This window comes from Camelus ferus, chromosome 15 (genome assembly GCF_009834535.1).
Source record: "Camelus ferus isolate YT-003-E chromosome 15, BCGSAC_Cfer_1.0, whole genome shotgun sequence".
NCBI lineage: Eukaryota > Metazoa > Chordata > Mammalia > Artiodactyla > Camelidae > Camelus > Camelus ferus.
This window is the reverse complement of record NC_045710.1, coordinates 16428188-16443227: the sequence shown is the minus strand read 5'-3', so window position 1 is coordinate 16443227 and position 15040 is coordinate 16428188. Positions and strand designations below refer to the sequence as shown.

At 43.2% G+C, this 15040-nt stretch overlaps 3 protein-coding genes across 3 annotated transcripts in view; 2 read left to right on the top strand and 1 right to left on the bottom strand.

The window, feature by feature from the left end:
* FAM228A (family with sequence similarity 228 member A) overlaps positions 1–6636 on the bottom strand; it is a 62939-nt gene extending 56303 nt beyond the window's left edge. The window contains 2 exon segments of the mRNA XM_032497941.1: positions 6248–6344; positions 6562–6636. Coding sequence (XP_032353832.1) covers positions 6248–6344; positions 6562–6636 — 172 coding nt within the window.
* TP53I3 (tumor protein p53 inducible protein 3) lies at positions 443–5979 on the top strand. Its single transcript, XM_006192710.3, has 6 exons — positions 443–626; positions 871–1013; positions 2110–2377; positions 3563–3775; positions 4654–4850; positions 5604–5979. The coding sequence occupies exons 2-6, from the start codon at positions 876–878 to the stop codon at positions 5784–5786; spliced, it is 999 nt and encodes a 332-aa protein (XP_006192772.1). The 5' UTR covers positions 443–626; positions 871–875; the 3' UTR covers positions 5787–5979.
* On the top strand, positions 6361–15040 carry SF3B6 (splicing factor 3b subunit 6). Its single transcript, XM_006192711.3, has 4 exons — positions 6361–6678; positions 9231–9349; positions 13871–14009; positions 14179–15040. Exons 1-4 carry the CDS (start codon positions 6649–6651, stop codon positions 14266–14268), a joined length of 378 nt encoding a protein of 125 aa, XP_006192773.1. The 5' UTR covers positions 6361–6648; the 3' UTR covers positions 14269–15040.

Below are 15040 nucleotides of genomic sequence, written 5' to 3'. Positions count from 1 at the left end.
CTTTTAACCAGGCTAAATTGCCTCATTGGTCAGCATCTTCCAGGGGCTGCTCCTTTAAGCCTCAGGAAAGACAAGAGGAAGAGCACAAGTGACAAGAATTCCAGGACGTCTTTACTTTCTCTTTTCCCCTAAGGCTCCTCTCTTATCTCAGCAGCACCGTTTGTCCTTTGTACTCGAGACACCTGCCCAGAGGAAGGGTAGGAAGCCAGACCTACAGCGTAAATGGGCTAAAAGCCTGACCTATTGGGGAAATGGATTGCAAAGTTTCCATCTAGTTGCCTAGAGAGGGAAGTTTTCTCAAAGCAAGCGCATAAACAGCATTTTATACCAAACCAAGAGGAAAACTAGATTTCAGAAGCTCAAAGGAAAAGAAAATCTGATTGGCTGTCACTAGTTTTTCTTTTTTTTCAAACCAACTTTGCATTTTAAATAAGGAAGGAGGAGAAGGAAGAAGGGGAGGGTTGGTTCTGGTCAGCCACACCCCTCGCACTGCTGGGAGTCCAGCCGTCCATTGTAGTCGTGGCGGAGGCAGCGCTACGGCTCCGGGATTCTGCTCCGAAGACCGGCAGGGAGAGGAGGACCGCGCGGTATCGCCTGGAGCAGCGGACGGGGCCAGCCCGGAGCAAGTAAGTAACTCTTACGGGCTCCAGAGACGCGGGCGGGCGGGGTACCCCAAGTAAGAGGGAGTGAAAGTTGCTTTACGCTCTTCAGTGTTTTCCTGCTCCAACGCATCCAACCCACACGGCCATCCTCACTGCACCCGGTCCCAGTCTGTGTTCTCCATGTGGGGTCCACCTGGAGGCGGCAGGGGGCGCTGCGCCCCTCAAAGAACCTCGGGCTCCTCACCCTTGTTCGACCCTGTGTCCTCAGAGACCATGTTAGCAGTGTACTTTGACAAGCCTGGAGGACCAGAAAACCTTTACTTGAAGGAAGTGGCCAAGCCAAGCGCAGGGGAAAGTGAAGTCCTCCTGAAGGTGGCAGCCAGCGCCCTGAACAGGGCGGACTTACTCCAGGTACACAAGGGTCAGGCGGCGGCTGAGACTGGGCGGGACCCTAGGGTTGTCAGTAAACATTCACCAGACAGATGAAGGAAAGACTTAGGGCACTACCATTAACACTCATTATGGTGTGTGTGCTGGGGGTTCTGAAACTAGAACCATTTAGCCTCCGTTGTTTATACAAAATGTAGGGGTTTTGCAAAGCAGAGTCCACCCTGTGTCAATCCATTGTCTGCTCAGCCTTCCAGGTAAGGAGACTGGAACTACCATTTGTTGAGGAGGGCGGTGTGTGACAGGCCCTGATCTATCTCCTTAACTCCTCAGACGTCCCTGTTCACCATTTGTATTCTACAGATAAAGAAACAGGGTCCCAGAAGTTCAGTAATGAGCCCAAGGCCACAACATTAGGAACCAGGGGAGCCGTGATTCAAACTGAGTCTTTGTCTTAAGCTTCCAAAGTCTGTATTCTTTCTACTCTGAGAGTCCTGGAGCTGGCAGGGGGGCAGTATTCCTAAGAATTTTCTTCCAGCTTCTATTTGAAGCACTAAACTGGGCCAGCTGCATTTTTTGAAGTAATTGAGACAGGTACACCAGAATCACAGAGGGGCACTTACTCAAAATAAACAGGACCGGGACCCAGGGATGTGTACTTTGAAAAAGCTCCTCAAACGGTTTTGATGCACACTCCTAGTTGAGTCCCTCTGGTCTCAAGCCACTGGTTGGAGGCTTCTGAGGATTGTGATGAGTGAGTACAGCGCCTAGCATTTGATATATGATAATCATTAAGAAGTACATGGTTTTGTTCCTGCTACTAATTTGCTTTGCCACCTTGGACAAGGCATTTCCCAGCCTAGACCTCCATTTATTCATTTGTAAAACAAGGGGTTTAGATGAGAGAAATAGCTAAGGACTCTACCAGTTAGACATCCACTGATTATGTGACCTACAGTCTCTTATTTGCATGAAACAAATTACCTCATCTCTTTTTTCCTGACTTAAAAAAACCTACCTTTATCCTGAATTTTGTCTTGAAACAAAGGGCTCTGGGAAGAGAGCCAGGGATGGTGACACAGACTTCTGATCATGCTCACTGCTTAATGCATCTCTGCAGAGAGAAGGCCAGTATCCCCCACCCCCAGGAGCCAGCAACATTTTGGGACTTGAGGCATCTGGACACGTGGCAGAGCTGGGGCCTGGCTGCCAGGGACACTGGAAGATCGGGGACCCAGCCATGGTTCTGCTGCCTGGCGGGGGCCAGGCTCAGTTTGTCACTGTCCCTGAAGGGCTCCTCATGCCCATCCCTGCAGGACTGACTATGCTCCAGGCTGCAGCCATCCCAGAGGCCTGGCTCACTGCCTTCCAGCTATTACATCTCTTGGGTAAGGACCCCACCCCCACCCCATGCTCACTCCATACAGCGTAGTCCAATTTCTTTATGACTCAGCCACCTCAAAAACCAGCAGTCCTGCAGGGCAGCTTTAGCTGGCCACTGAGCCACACCCAATCCCAGCACCTCACCCTACTGTAACTCCAGTAGCATGAGGCCCTCATACTATGTAGCAATGGCTTGATGTTGAGGCTGAAAATCATGATTGGCAGAAAGAAGACCTGGAAAGCACTAGATAAAAAGCCTGTGAGCATCTTCACACTGTAAGCCCAGCAGTAGTTTCAGATTCTCAAAGTCATGCTGAGCTTCTCTCTGGGTGCCCTAGTGCAGTAGAAGGAGCCACTTAATCAACTCTTTAATTCCTCCCCAATCCCACTGAGGTCAACCAAGAGTTCACGTGAGGGTCCCTGCCTTTAGGGAATTCAAGTGTAACTGGGAATAGACAACCAGAGTTCTGAAAGGTGGCCCTGTCTCTAACGCAACAGAACCTCAAGATGGGAAAAGTCGGTGTGGGCAAAGGTAGTCAGAGAAAACTTTCTGGAAGAGAAGGCCTTGAAGGGTGGTAGAGACGGACAGAAGGCAAGCCAAGGTGGCCTAAGAGTGTCAAAATGAGATTAGCTGCTTCACTAAGAAGTGAAGGATGACAATTATAATTTGTGAAAGATAAGGCTGGGACTAGATTGTGGTGGCCTTGAATGGCAGGCTATCTGGCAGGCTATCTGGACTTGACACAAAAGCCAATCAAGAACCACTTTACATTTTGAGGAGAAAGTGACATAATGGAAGCTCCATTTCAGGACAAGCCTGTGCTGTGCCTGGATTTGTGAGATCAGCTGGAGGCCCATTTCAGAGTGAAGAGGGGCTGGCTTCAGGTGGTAACAGTGGGAGCAATGGTTATTCTTACTCATTCAGGCATAGATTGGAGATATGTTTGATATTATTTCAAAGGTAAAACAGATTATGGATGTGGCTGCTAATAACTCTGTTTCAAAAAGTTGTTTCCCACTTGGACCAGAGGCAATAAGATGAAAAGAACTGTCAATATGTTTTCATAAGACAGCAAGAGATTTGACATTTGGTGGTCCGAGGGCCAGGTGATCATAGTAGAACAAGCCTGTGTGGAAAATGTGTAGCAGTTGCAAAGTCAAGTGAATGGTTCCTGTACTTTCTGTCATAGGAAATGTTCAGGCTGGAGACTCTGTGCTAATCCATGCAGGATTAAGTGGTGTGGGCACAGCTGCCATCCAACTTGCCCGGATGGCAGGAGCTATTCCTCTGGTCACAGCTGGCTCCCAGCACAAGCTTCAAATGGCAGAAAAGCTCGGAGCAGTTGCTGGATTCAATTACAAAGAAGAGGATTTTTCTGAAGCAGCACTGAAATTCACCAAAGGTAAACAAACCTTCTGCGGTTCAACAGGAGTTTCAGAGTTGATTCAATAAAACCCTCACTAGCCGCAAAGTTGCCTCTGGATCCGTCTTCCCTCTGCTAAAAGCACAACAGCTGCTCAGGCCAAATTCCAGTCCTCTGGTGTTTGACCACTGAAGATAGGCAAACAGTATTTAGGACTAAGATGGCTTCCCTGTGCATTCTTGTAAGTGATATGATTCATACATGTTTTAGAAAGTGGATAATCACACAGTGTTGGCCTGGAATCATTGAGGACCTCTTCCCAACCAGCCACTCTGCAGTGAATTAACAGGAGGTGTGAGGCAGAGACTAGTTTGGAGCTGGTCATAGGAGCCTTGGGTAGGTAGTTCCCTAAATGGGTGAGTAGGCATGCATATCTCTGTATTCCAAAGCCAAATCTGTTAACAATTTTTGGCTTATCCCTTCTCATTTTTTCCACGAGTTGAAAAGGAGAGATGAAAAAGCTAGCAAAGCCATGATTTAGACAACCTAGTGCAGATACTTCATAACTTAGATATGAAGTAGCCTGCCCTGTAGCATGCAGTGGATCTCCCCTGTTCTCCTGAGTGACAGTGAGTTCTCTACTTACATGGAGGTCAGGGGAAATATCACATCATGGTGTTGCCCCATTTCCCTCTTGCTATGGCAAGGATCACAAAAGATGAAATGTATCACACATGTATGACACAGTTCAGCTACCTAACCCCATTTGTAACCATGTTTCAAGTTCCACCTACAGATTTACTGCTTGCACTTGTATTTATTTATATGCATATATCCGCAAAAATACGATGGAATTCTTAGTTTGCACCAAGCTTTCTGTGTCTGACTAGCATCACAAAATCTGTTTCATGTGGAAGGTGCTGGAGTCAACCTTATTCTAGACTGCATAGGTGGATCCTACTGGGAGAAAAATGTCAACTGCCTGGCTCTTGACGGTCGCTGGATTCTCTATGGTCTGATGGGAGGAGCTGATATCAGTGGGCCTCTGTTTTCAAAGCTACTTTTTAAACGAGGAAGTTTGATCACCAGTCTGCTAAGATCAAGGGACCAAAAGGTGAGCGATGAGTGAAAATATGTGATTTAATTATTATCCAGAAAAGTGTGACTCCACATAATCCTGAAAAAGTAAAATGTTGTCACATCTTGAATTAGAGAGCCTGTGTAGAAACCTGCCCTGCTGTGGATAAACAGGTAACCTTATTTTACAGAACTAATTGATAAAGGCCTCAATATCTCGCAAAAAGGTTAGCTAATACTTAATACATTAAGCATTGACCATATTAGGAAATACTTCTAATAGTTCTAAAAGTTTCAAAGACAGAACTCTTCCCCATGTGCTAAGAAAGCCTCTTAGGTAAGTAAGGTTAGTAAGCCTCTGTCTTTAGCAGATTATATGTTCCTGAAATCTTTTCTGTGTGGCTTTCTAGCAGGTCCCAGCATTGGGAAGGTTTCTCAATACAGGATTTCACACCTGGTAGGGGATAGCAGAGCTTAAGTATCCTTTTTGAATTGAGCTATGTGAGTCCCGTCTGTGGCTGCCCCCTGCTTGAAGCCTTAATTTAAAAACAGTCCTTCAGCTGTCAGTGACACTAATATTTTACTCCAGGCTTCAGTCTTTATTTGGTACAGAACAGAGCTTACACATTTGGGGGCATGCATGTACATGCTGGTAGTGAAGGGGCTATGTACCCCTGTGTGTCTTTTCAGATAAATTCACGTTTCAGAGAGAGCAGAAAAGCTAAGCAGGATGGGAAGTGGTAAAGTAAGACCTCTGTCCAGGCTGATGGTCTCGTTTTCCTTATTTTAGTACAAGCAAATGCTGGTGAAGGCTTTCACAGAACAAATTCTGCCCCACTTCTCCATGAAGGGCCCTCAGCGTCTACTGCCGGTTCTGGACAGAATCTACCTCATGAATAAAATTCAAGAGGCCCATGAGTACATGGAGACTAACAAGAACGTGGGCAAAATCGTCCTGGAGATGCCCCAGTGAAGCAGGAGTGAGCAGTACAGGACACAACTACCTAAGGACTTCCAAGAGCAAATTTGGAGAAACTCCACTGTAGGCAGTCAGGCAGCCCGGTGCTACTCCAGGCCCGCCTTTAATCAATCCCCTGGTCCTCCCTCAGCTTTCTCAAATGACCAGTGTAAAACCGGTCTCTGGAAATAAAGAGAGCGGACTTACAGGGTGGTGCGTGGACTAGAGCTGCCGGGGCGGGGGTGGGGTGGGAGCCCGCCGCCGGCCGCGGGGATTACAGAAGAGGCCCGGTCAGCGGATGCTCAGCCTTGCCCGCTCGCAGCACCAGGGGGTCGGGCTACGGGTACAGCGTCGGCCATGACAACCAGCCAGAAGCCAGCAGGCTCGGCTTTGCTCACCGTCAGAGGCCCAGACCTACCCACGCGCGCCCTGCAGCCCCTGGCCCAGCTCTAGCCCCGCCAACTCCCGCAACTCACCGGGTTGCAGACCCAGCTCGGACGCCTCCTCAGGACCCGCCTCTTCCGGCCAGCTTCCGCTGATCAGGGCCGCCACGACCGGAACACCTCCCCCTTCCTAAGCTCAGGCCCCGCCCTTTCCTGTCCTGAGCCCGGAAGCGTCTTTGAACCTCGCCTTTCAACCTTCCGGCCTCGTAACTGGCTTAAACCCGTTTTGCACCGGAGTCTTTTCGAAAGGGGAGACTACGTCAGCACGTCTCGGCATGGGACGGTGATTTTCCGGCGTGTTAGAAGAGCTTCCGGCGGGGTCTGGATTTCGCTGTCCTACATCTGACGTGGTGTTGCCCTCGTAGCTGAGCGAGCTCCGGAGGGGTGCGGAAGAATTCCAGTGTTTGCTGCGATAACCTCATAAGCCCGCCAAGATGGCGATGCAAGCGGCCAAGAGGGCTAACGTGAGTGTCGGGGACTTCTGCCTAGGCGGGGGAGCGCTTCACTGCGTGATCAGAGCATTCTGGGCCCTCCTCTGTCCCCACGCGGGAAGCCCAGACGTTACTGGCCTATCAAAGGGCATTTCATCCTGGCCCCGTCCCTAGGGATATGCTCCTTGAGCCACACTTCCACCCCTGCCCCTTTTGAGAGTTCAGTCGGCTATCCTAGTGTCAGTAATAGTGTTACAGCCTTTGTTGCTTCACCTGCATCTAGGACCTGGCGTCAGGATCTTCTCCTTGGCCTAAACGTCAGTAGTACAGATGAGTCCACAGTAAATAGCTTAATGTTGTTAACAGGCAACCGGAGCCTGGAAGTCTCCCCAGATCATGGAGATCTTTGGATCCTTAAATGTTTCAATTCAGCGATATTTTTGAGTACCTAGTATGTACCAGACTTGAGAGATAGGATACAGTTAATCGATCATATTTATTGAACGCCTACTATGTACCAGATACTAGTCTAGATATTGGAGATACAGCAATGAGTAAAACAAAAAACGCTACTGCTTACATTGTAATATTTAGAGACTGGGATGTATGGAAACCTAAGAAACATTGTCTCTGGAGAAAGAGTAGTCAACGCTAAGATGCTGAGAGGTATACTAAGGTGAAGACATAATTGAATATGGTAAGATGAATACTTTTGTTACCTTTGATGAGAATCATTTCAGTGGATGAAAACTTGATTGCGGTGGGACGAAAAGAAGGTAGAAGTTGAGAAAATGGAGACGGCGCTTTCCACTAGTTTTTGTGTAAATAGGGAGAAGAGAAATTGGAGGTAGTTAAGTGTTTTATTGCTTAAGATGTGTAAGATGTATTTGTATGTCAATGAGAATGATTCAGTAGAGGGGAGAAACTGATGATGTAGGAGAAAGATGGGTTAAGTTCAGGAGTCATTTGGAGTAGATGAGGGGTTGATAGAGTAATGAGAAAGAAAGTGGGTGGGTATGGATGAATGTATATGGAATATAAGGTACTTACCATTAGTTGTGTCTATTTTCTCCAATAAGCAAGAGTGAAGGTTATCTCCTGGACTGGGTAGGGAATAGAGGATAAAGCCCAACCCGGATGTTAGAGGGAGTGGTGACAGGTTTGGACAAAAGAAAAGAAAATGTGATATAGTGTCTCACAGAATGAGAAAGCAGATTTACTAAAGAATTATATTGTGATTGTCTTACAGTGTTTATCGTCTATTTGAACTTAACCTTAAATCTTAAAATCTAGAACTTTATTGTACTTGTTTGTTGACCGTTTGTCACCACTACTAGTTTGAGGACAGGGTATTAAGTATCTTATTCTTCCATTTATACAACACTTAGGTTTATGTCTGAAATAGTTGCCAGTTTAATAAATATTGAGCAAATTAATATCTAGTATGTAATTCAGTATGTTAATAAGGAGCACAGGAGTGAAATCCCGATGGGAGATACATATTTGAGAGTCATCGACTTAGTGTGGAAAACGTATGTGGTTAAGACATTAAACAGAATGCAGAGTTAAGGAGTTAGAGAGTCAGGAAAAGAAGCCTAAAGATAAAACTCTGCGGATGAGCCTATTTTAATGACAAAGACTGAGAAAAACTAGCCAGAGAGGAGGAAGCCAAGGAAATAGGGTGTCAGGAATACTCAAGAAGGTAATAGTCACCAGTGTCAGAAGCCACAGAGAAGCTAAGTATGATGAGAATAGAACGCTGCAAGTGAAAGGTCTTAGCGCATAAAAGCAGTTTTCATCAGAGTGTTGGGGTTGAAGCTAGTGCGGTAGGTTGATGAGTGTCATGAAGTAAAGGACATGAGGCAGTGAGTATAAACTTCCTTTTTTCAGATGCTTGACTGAAAGAAAAGAGAAAAAAAAAAGAGCAAAATAGGATAGTAAGTAGAGAGCTGATAAATTCAGGGAAGGCAAAAAAACCTTGTCTTTTTCCCTTCACTCTGTAATCCTTATACCTCGCCTGGGGTATATATAACGAAGGTGCTCAGTATGTTCGTTGAATGAATGAAGAGGGATCCAAATAACTGTTTTGAGTTGTGTAACAATTGGCAGTACATAAGCAACTGCTCACCTGGGGAATAAAAGAAGCTAATGCTGAGGGAAAGGCTGTAAATTCAAAGAGATGAGATCATTGATATAACAAGTTCCTTAGAAAACGAGAGAAGGGTCATCAGTGGGAGTCTTACTGTCTAACAAACAGGAACAGTTCCCTTGTTCTTTCCCACACATGTCTGTGGCATTGAGGACTTTTAAACGAGGTTGGAGATCCGTGTTTAACTGTAGTGACTGAAAGCCAGGGTTTTGTAATAGTCCCTTATTAGATCTAACTAACAGTCTTACCTAAAGCCAGTGCCTAATTGCTTTTCTGGAGAGCATGCCATTTTCAGTAATAACATTATAATTCTTATTCTTGGCTTTTTAAAATTATATGTCATTTTTAAATTTGAATTTATTATTTTATGAGAATTTTTTTAATGGTAGCATTCTTGCTGCTGATTATAATGACAATACATTACTTCTCATTTTAGATTCGACTTCCACCTGAAGTAAATCGGATTTTATATATAAGAAATTTGCCCTACAAAATCACAGCTGAAGAAATGTATGATATATTTGGGAAATACGGACCTATTCGTCAAATCAGAGTGTGAGTCTTACTGAGACTTTTGAAATGTCATTTAAAGAAAATGTGTAAATCTATACTCTCAGAATTATAGCTGACAGCAGGCCTGAGAACCCAGAAACTAATAGACTGAAATCGGGGAGATGCAGTTTTTCTGTAAAGGAAAAGTACCTATGGAGACCCTCATGATCCAGCTCAGTGAGAGCCAAGAATAGCAGTTGTGAAATTATAGAGAGCATGAAGTAGTAATGAATGGTTTGAGAGGAATGAATGGGAAAAGAAAGAACTAACATTTATACATACCTACTATTTGTAAAGAAGTACTGTACTGTGGTTTTCATATTCATTAACTCTAATTTTCTCAGTAGTCTTTACTGTCTCCTTTACTGACTCCAGAATTTCAAAATAAGCTGTGTAAAGGTAGATAAAAGTAAAAATAATTTTCAACTACAGCTTTTTGTTGAAGATTTTAAAATATAGAGTAAAATAATTACACAAATCCAATTTTTAATTTAATCTGAAGTCGAGAGTTCATATCTTCAAATGGTATTTATTGAATACCTACTACATGTCACTTGTCATAGGTGCTTTTATTTGCATCACCAACATTACAGCCCTGTGTGGAGGTGATAGTGTGCTTCACAGGTGAGACTACAAAGGCCCAGAGAGTAAAAGTACCTTTCTAGCTTCACGTAGCTATTTAGTGATTAAAATCTTCTGACTCTAAATTGAAATGTCTACACAGTTCCACAGCCGCTGTCACTTTAACTAGTATAAATGAACCAATTACCTAACAGTCCATCTAGAAGGATGTCTAAGATCTTTATTTTTAGTTGGAATATCTTTTTCATAATAAATTTTCTTCTATGACTAGAGAGCACCTTCTTGGCTTTTAGAAGAACTCTGTGAGATTTGAGGACTCTCCTTTTCAATGATTACTATCCCTCCGAAAAGTAAACCACGAGCTAGAAGTATGTCATCATTGGTACTCAAACGGGGATGAAAATAAAGTGTTACAGACCAGGTGTCGTTTTTAGGAAGTCTCTTTTCATATTTGATAAAAAGCTTTGGACCCTTTCTACAGAAAACACATTTTTGCATGTGATTTCAATGTATACATGGACTCTAGGTTAAGAATGCCTGTTGTAGACATCCAAGAATGGTATACAGAAGATCCCCTGACTTGGGGTCAGGAGACAAGATTCTACTTCAGGCCCTGTTACTAGCCATGTGACCCTAGACAAGTGGCCCTGCTTTCTCCTCACATGTAACATAATCTGAATGGACAGTGCCTTTCAGCTTTTAACACGGGGGCAGCTTGATAAATTTACTAGGTTGCTTGTTAAGACCTAGATTCAGATACTAACTGGGCACTTGCTAGTTATGTGAAACTGGGCAAAATATATTTAATACTCCTGAGCTTTAGTTACCTATGAAATAGAATCTTTCTAAAAGAATTTCAGTAAGGATCAAATTAGATGGTGCCTGTGAAAGCACTTTGTCATCAAGTATTTCCTTCCCAGTGTACATTAGCCACCCTTTTCTGTGCTCCCATAGCATCTCTTCTAGTTAATACATGGTTTTGTCTGTGTGCTCGCTTGTCTCTCCTGCCAGCCTATGATCTCCTCTAGGGCAGATACCATATATTCTTCTCACTTTATGTTGACAGCTCTTGCTGTGCCTGATACATGTTAAGTACCCAGTGCATGTAAGTAAATGAATAATATAGAAATTGATGGTGTGGGTTGCAATTAATTTATGACGATATTACAAAATGTATTAGTAGTACATAATTAAGAGATGCTTGTATCAGTGGAGTTAGAGAATGTTTCAGAAAACCAAGGTGAAATGTGCAAAGTAGCTTAGGGTCTTTTTACTTCTAGTCCCTCCATCTGGGATGGTTTTCACCCAGCTCATCTAATATCTGGCTCCTCATTCTTCAGGTTTGAGCTTCAGTGCCAGAGGTTTTCCTAGACTGCCCTAGCTAAAGTAGCCGCCTGGCCTCCTGTTAGTCTCTGTCCCAGCTCTCTACTTCCTTTATATTTCTCATGAACTATAGTTATTTTGTATTTATTTATATAATGTCTTTATCCTGCTTGAATAAAGCTCCTTGAAGGGAAGGATGATGGTCATCTTTTTCACGATTGGATTTCCACTGTCTGTCAGATACAAAGAGCACTATATATATTTGTTGAATAAATTCATAAAAGTTTGGTGTGCAGGAACTTGGGTCTGAGTGTTTAAGTTATAGATTGAGAAACAGATGTTTTTCTGTTCTGTAGCTGCGGTCATGCTCTGTGGCATACTTGGCACCCAGCACTAGGGTGAGCAGCCTTCCCAGTTTGCCCAGGGCTGTGGGGTTTTCTGGGACACGGCTGTTCAGTGCCAAAACCTGGACAGTCTTGGGCAAACCCAGATGATTGGTTACCTTACCTGGCATGTAGGAGACACTCAGTGCTTTGAACTTTTTAAAGCCCTGTCATACTTGTTACATATTTTAATTATTAAAACCACGGGTGAGGTAGGGCAGGTGATACAGCCGACATACATGAAGCAGCTGAAGCTTAGAAATGTTGTTACATGATTAAGTTTTCTTGTTACTAAAAGCTTTTACTACCAATCAAGAAAATAATGTTGACTCAGTGCCTAACACACAGTAGGTACCAAGTACATGTTTTTTGAAATTAAAATTACAATGTAGATCTCGTGATACTGGTTGATAATTAGGGGCTGAGGCCCTTGAGATGGAAAGTCTTTAAAATGAGGTTAGTATCTGTCCCTGTTCTACTTCCTAAGAAGTTGTAAGAGGAAGGGAGATGCTTTTGTTTTGTTTTGTTAGCTTCCTGAAGAAAAGGTATGTGAGATGATTGATAGGAGAAAGCAGATTTCCACCCTTCAAATGCGTATTAGCACTTGCTGTATGTATAGCACTGTGGGAATAAAATAAAAGGTAAGACCCTGTTTGCCCTTTAGGAACTTAAAATGTTAAGTTTTTTATGCTTTTCTTCTGAAGGAAAAGCTAGGTAGAATTTTTTGGAAAATCTTTGTGACAGTGTTTTTTTCCTTTGGGTAGTCCCAATTTTCATACCTTAAGCATGCTTGAAAATAGTTAAAAAGTCAAAAGTCCAAAAGTTGTTAGACTATTTGCAGAGAGTAAAGAATATTGTAAAATTCTTCATCAAGCCATGGAGCCTGACAGAGCTTTCAGTGACACTGGCACCCTCCAGCCACCCCAGCACCGCATTCCTGTCCCATCGCCTTTTACAGGAAGCACAAACTCTGACCAGGGCCCAAGACTGTAGTCTTATCCAGATCAAATCTAGGCAGATGCCTCCCCTTCCAGTGAGCCCCCTGCCTTTCCTTGACCCTATGCAGGGACTATGGCAGTTAATAAACCTCATCCCACAGTTGCACTGGGTGGCTGGATCACAGATGGAAGCAAGGGGTCCGTCTGTAGCTCATTGGAGCATAAGCTGAATGGGACCTCTGCCTGCTGTCCCTACTCACAGGCACATGGCCATCTGTCACCTGCAGTTTGTTGCTCCTCACACCTCCCCTAACGGGAGCTGGTGAGGTAAGGACAGGAGATGGCAAGAAGCAGCCCCGTATCTCTGAGCGAGATCCAACTGCCACTTCTAGCCACCTTCCAGCATTCTGCTCTGGCTCACCGGTAACCCCATCTACAAGCACACTTCAGCCCAAGTCTCTATAGAAACCTAACCCTTTCCCTTAGCTACATAGGGTTGTGTAACTTACGAAAGTGCAGATACTAAAAGTGAATGTGTGAAAGTTGGGAGTTGACTGTATTGTGTTTTAAAAAGGCAAAGAATCTTCTAAGAAAAGTGGAGGAAACTACATTAACTCTCTCTTTGCACTGGAGGACATCCCTTCCTAGCCATAAAGGGTGGTGGTTGGCTGTTTTCCTGTGTATCACTTGTAATTTTGCTGTCTTCTTGGTAGAGGCTTTTCTCCTACCCTACTTTCCTCTGCAGACACAAAATCAGTTTTATTTTTATGGATCTGATACATACATACATCTGATACCCAGAAACATCAGTTTCCTATGTTGATGGGGATGGTCTTGTCTTTAAGAATTGGAACTAAAATTAGAGTGAGGGAGAAAATCAAAATCTTTAGAAACAAGGGACTAGTGTGGCAAATAACTGGAGCATTCGTTCTGTTGCATGAATGCACAGGAAGAAAAACCCCATCCTAGACATTGCTGACTAATAAGAGCCATCACTCCTAAGTACTGCACTTTCCAGTGTAAGACTGAAAATTGACTGTGAGAAGTAGGAAAGACTAAAACAGTGAGCATGAAGACTCTGAGAGTTCCAAGCTAGTTATTTGCTGCTATTGCTTTAGTAGGTATGTCAGTATTCTTGATATAACAATAAGTTTAGCCTGAGGTTTTTGACTTAAAAACAAAAATTACCTAATTCAAGAAATTACAGGCTTATCTAGCATACCTGTCCATAATATCTATTTCTTCTGATGCTTTTCAGGTAAATGTGTATTTTAATTAAGTCCAATTCAACTCTGTAGGGGGAACACACCGGAAACTAGAGGAACAGCTTACGTAGTCTATGAAGACATCTTCGATGCCAAGAATGCGTGTGATCACCTGTCAGGATTCAATGTTTGTAACAGATACCTCGTGGTTTTGTACTATAATGCCAACAGGGTAAGTATACCCACGGTTCTCATTGTGTGGGGAGACCCCGTAAGAGTTGTGGAGAACTGTACCATTAGGAGAGATGAGCACTGAGTTCCTTTCTAGCTAGTGCTATTGGTGAAATGCATTTGACTGTAGATTGGTAACTGGTTAACTTTGGTGCCTACTACATTTTTAGGCATTTCAGAAGATGGACACAAAGAAGAAGGAAGAACAGTTGAAGCTTCTCAAGGAGAAATATGGCATCAACACAGATCCACCAAAGTAAACGTTTTCTTTCTACATTTTCATTTTGGACTAAAATCCACAAATGACCACTAACACCCTTTTTTTGTTTTTAATTAATACTGAATATTGTGATTTCTTACTTCAGATTCAAAATGACTTGCTTGAAACTTTGATATATGTTAGGATATATTATGTTAATAAACTTGTAACTTTTTGTAAAACATGTCAGTGTTTTCTCTTGAAATTTCCCCTCCTATATTACAGGAGAAAAAAATAATAAAATAGCAGTTGAACCATAGCAAGAATTGTTGGTTGGAAGGTGGTCCTAGAGGCTGAGCTTCTTAAGGGCGGGGGGAACCTTTTGATATTCTTAGTGTCTCCAGTGTCCAGTCCATTGCTTAGCCATCAGAGGAACTTGTTAGAATATTATTATTTATAAATGTCTATTAATAATAAAATCTCTGTAACAACTCAGTAAAGGTAAGTATCTCCATTTTGCAGACAAGGAAACCAAAGTTTATCATGTTGGATAAATGAATAAAATGTTTACATAAAAGTTGCTTTTCAACATCAACTTGTTATTAGCCACGTGAGTACATTTGAATAGTACTTGCTTTACAGTTAACAAAACACGTTTGTCAGTATGGGTACCCTTGTCGTTAGAGGTGTATTTTAGAAATGGTCATTCAGATGATACCACTGTTAGAAATGTGAGAGCTAGCTGCTTGGGGGGTGGTATTGGTTGCTGCATGTCTAAGATGTATTTATGTAGTCTTTCCCTTTAATTAATAAATGTCTGTGTATATTTTGGA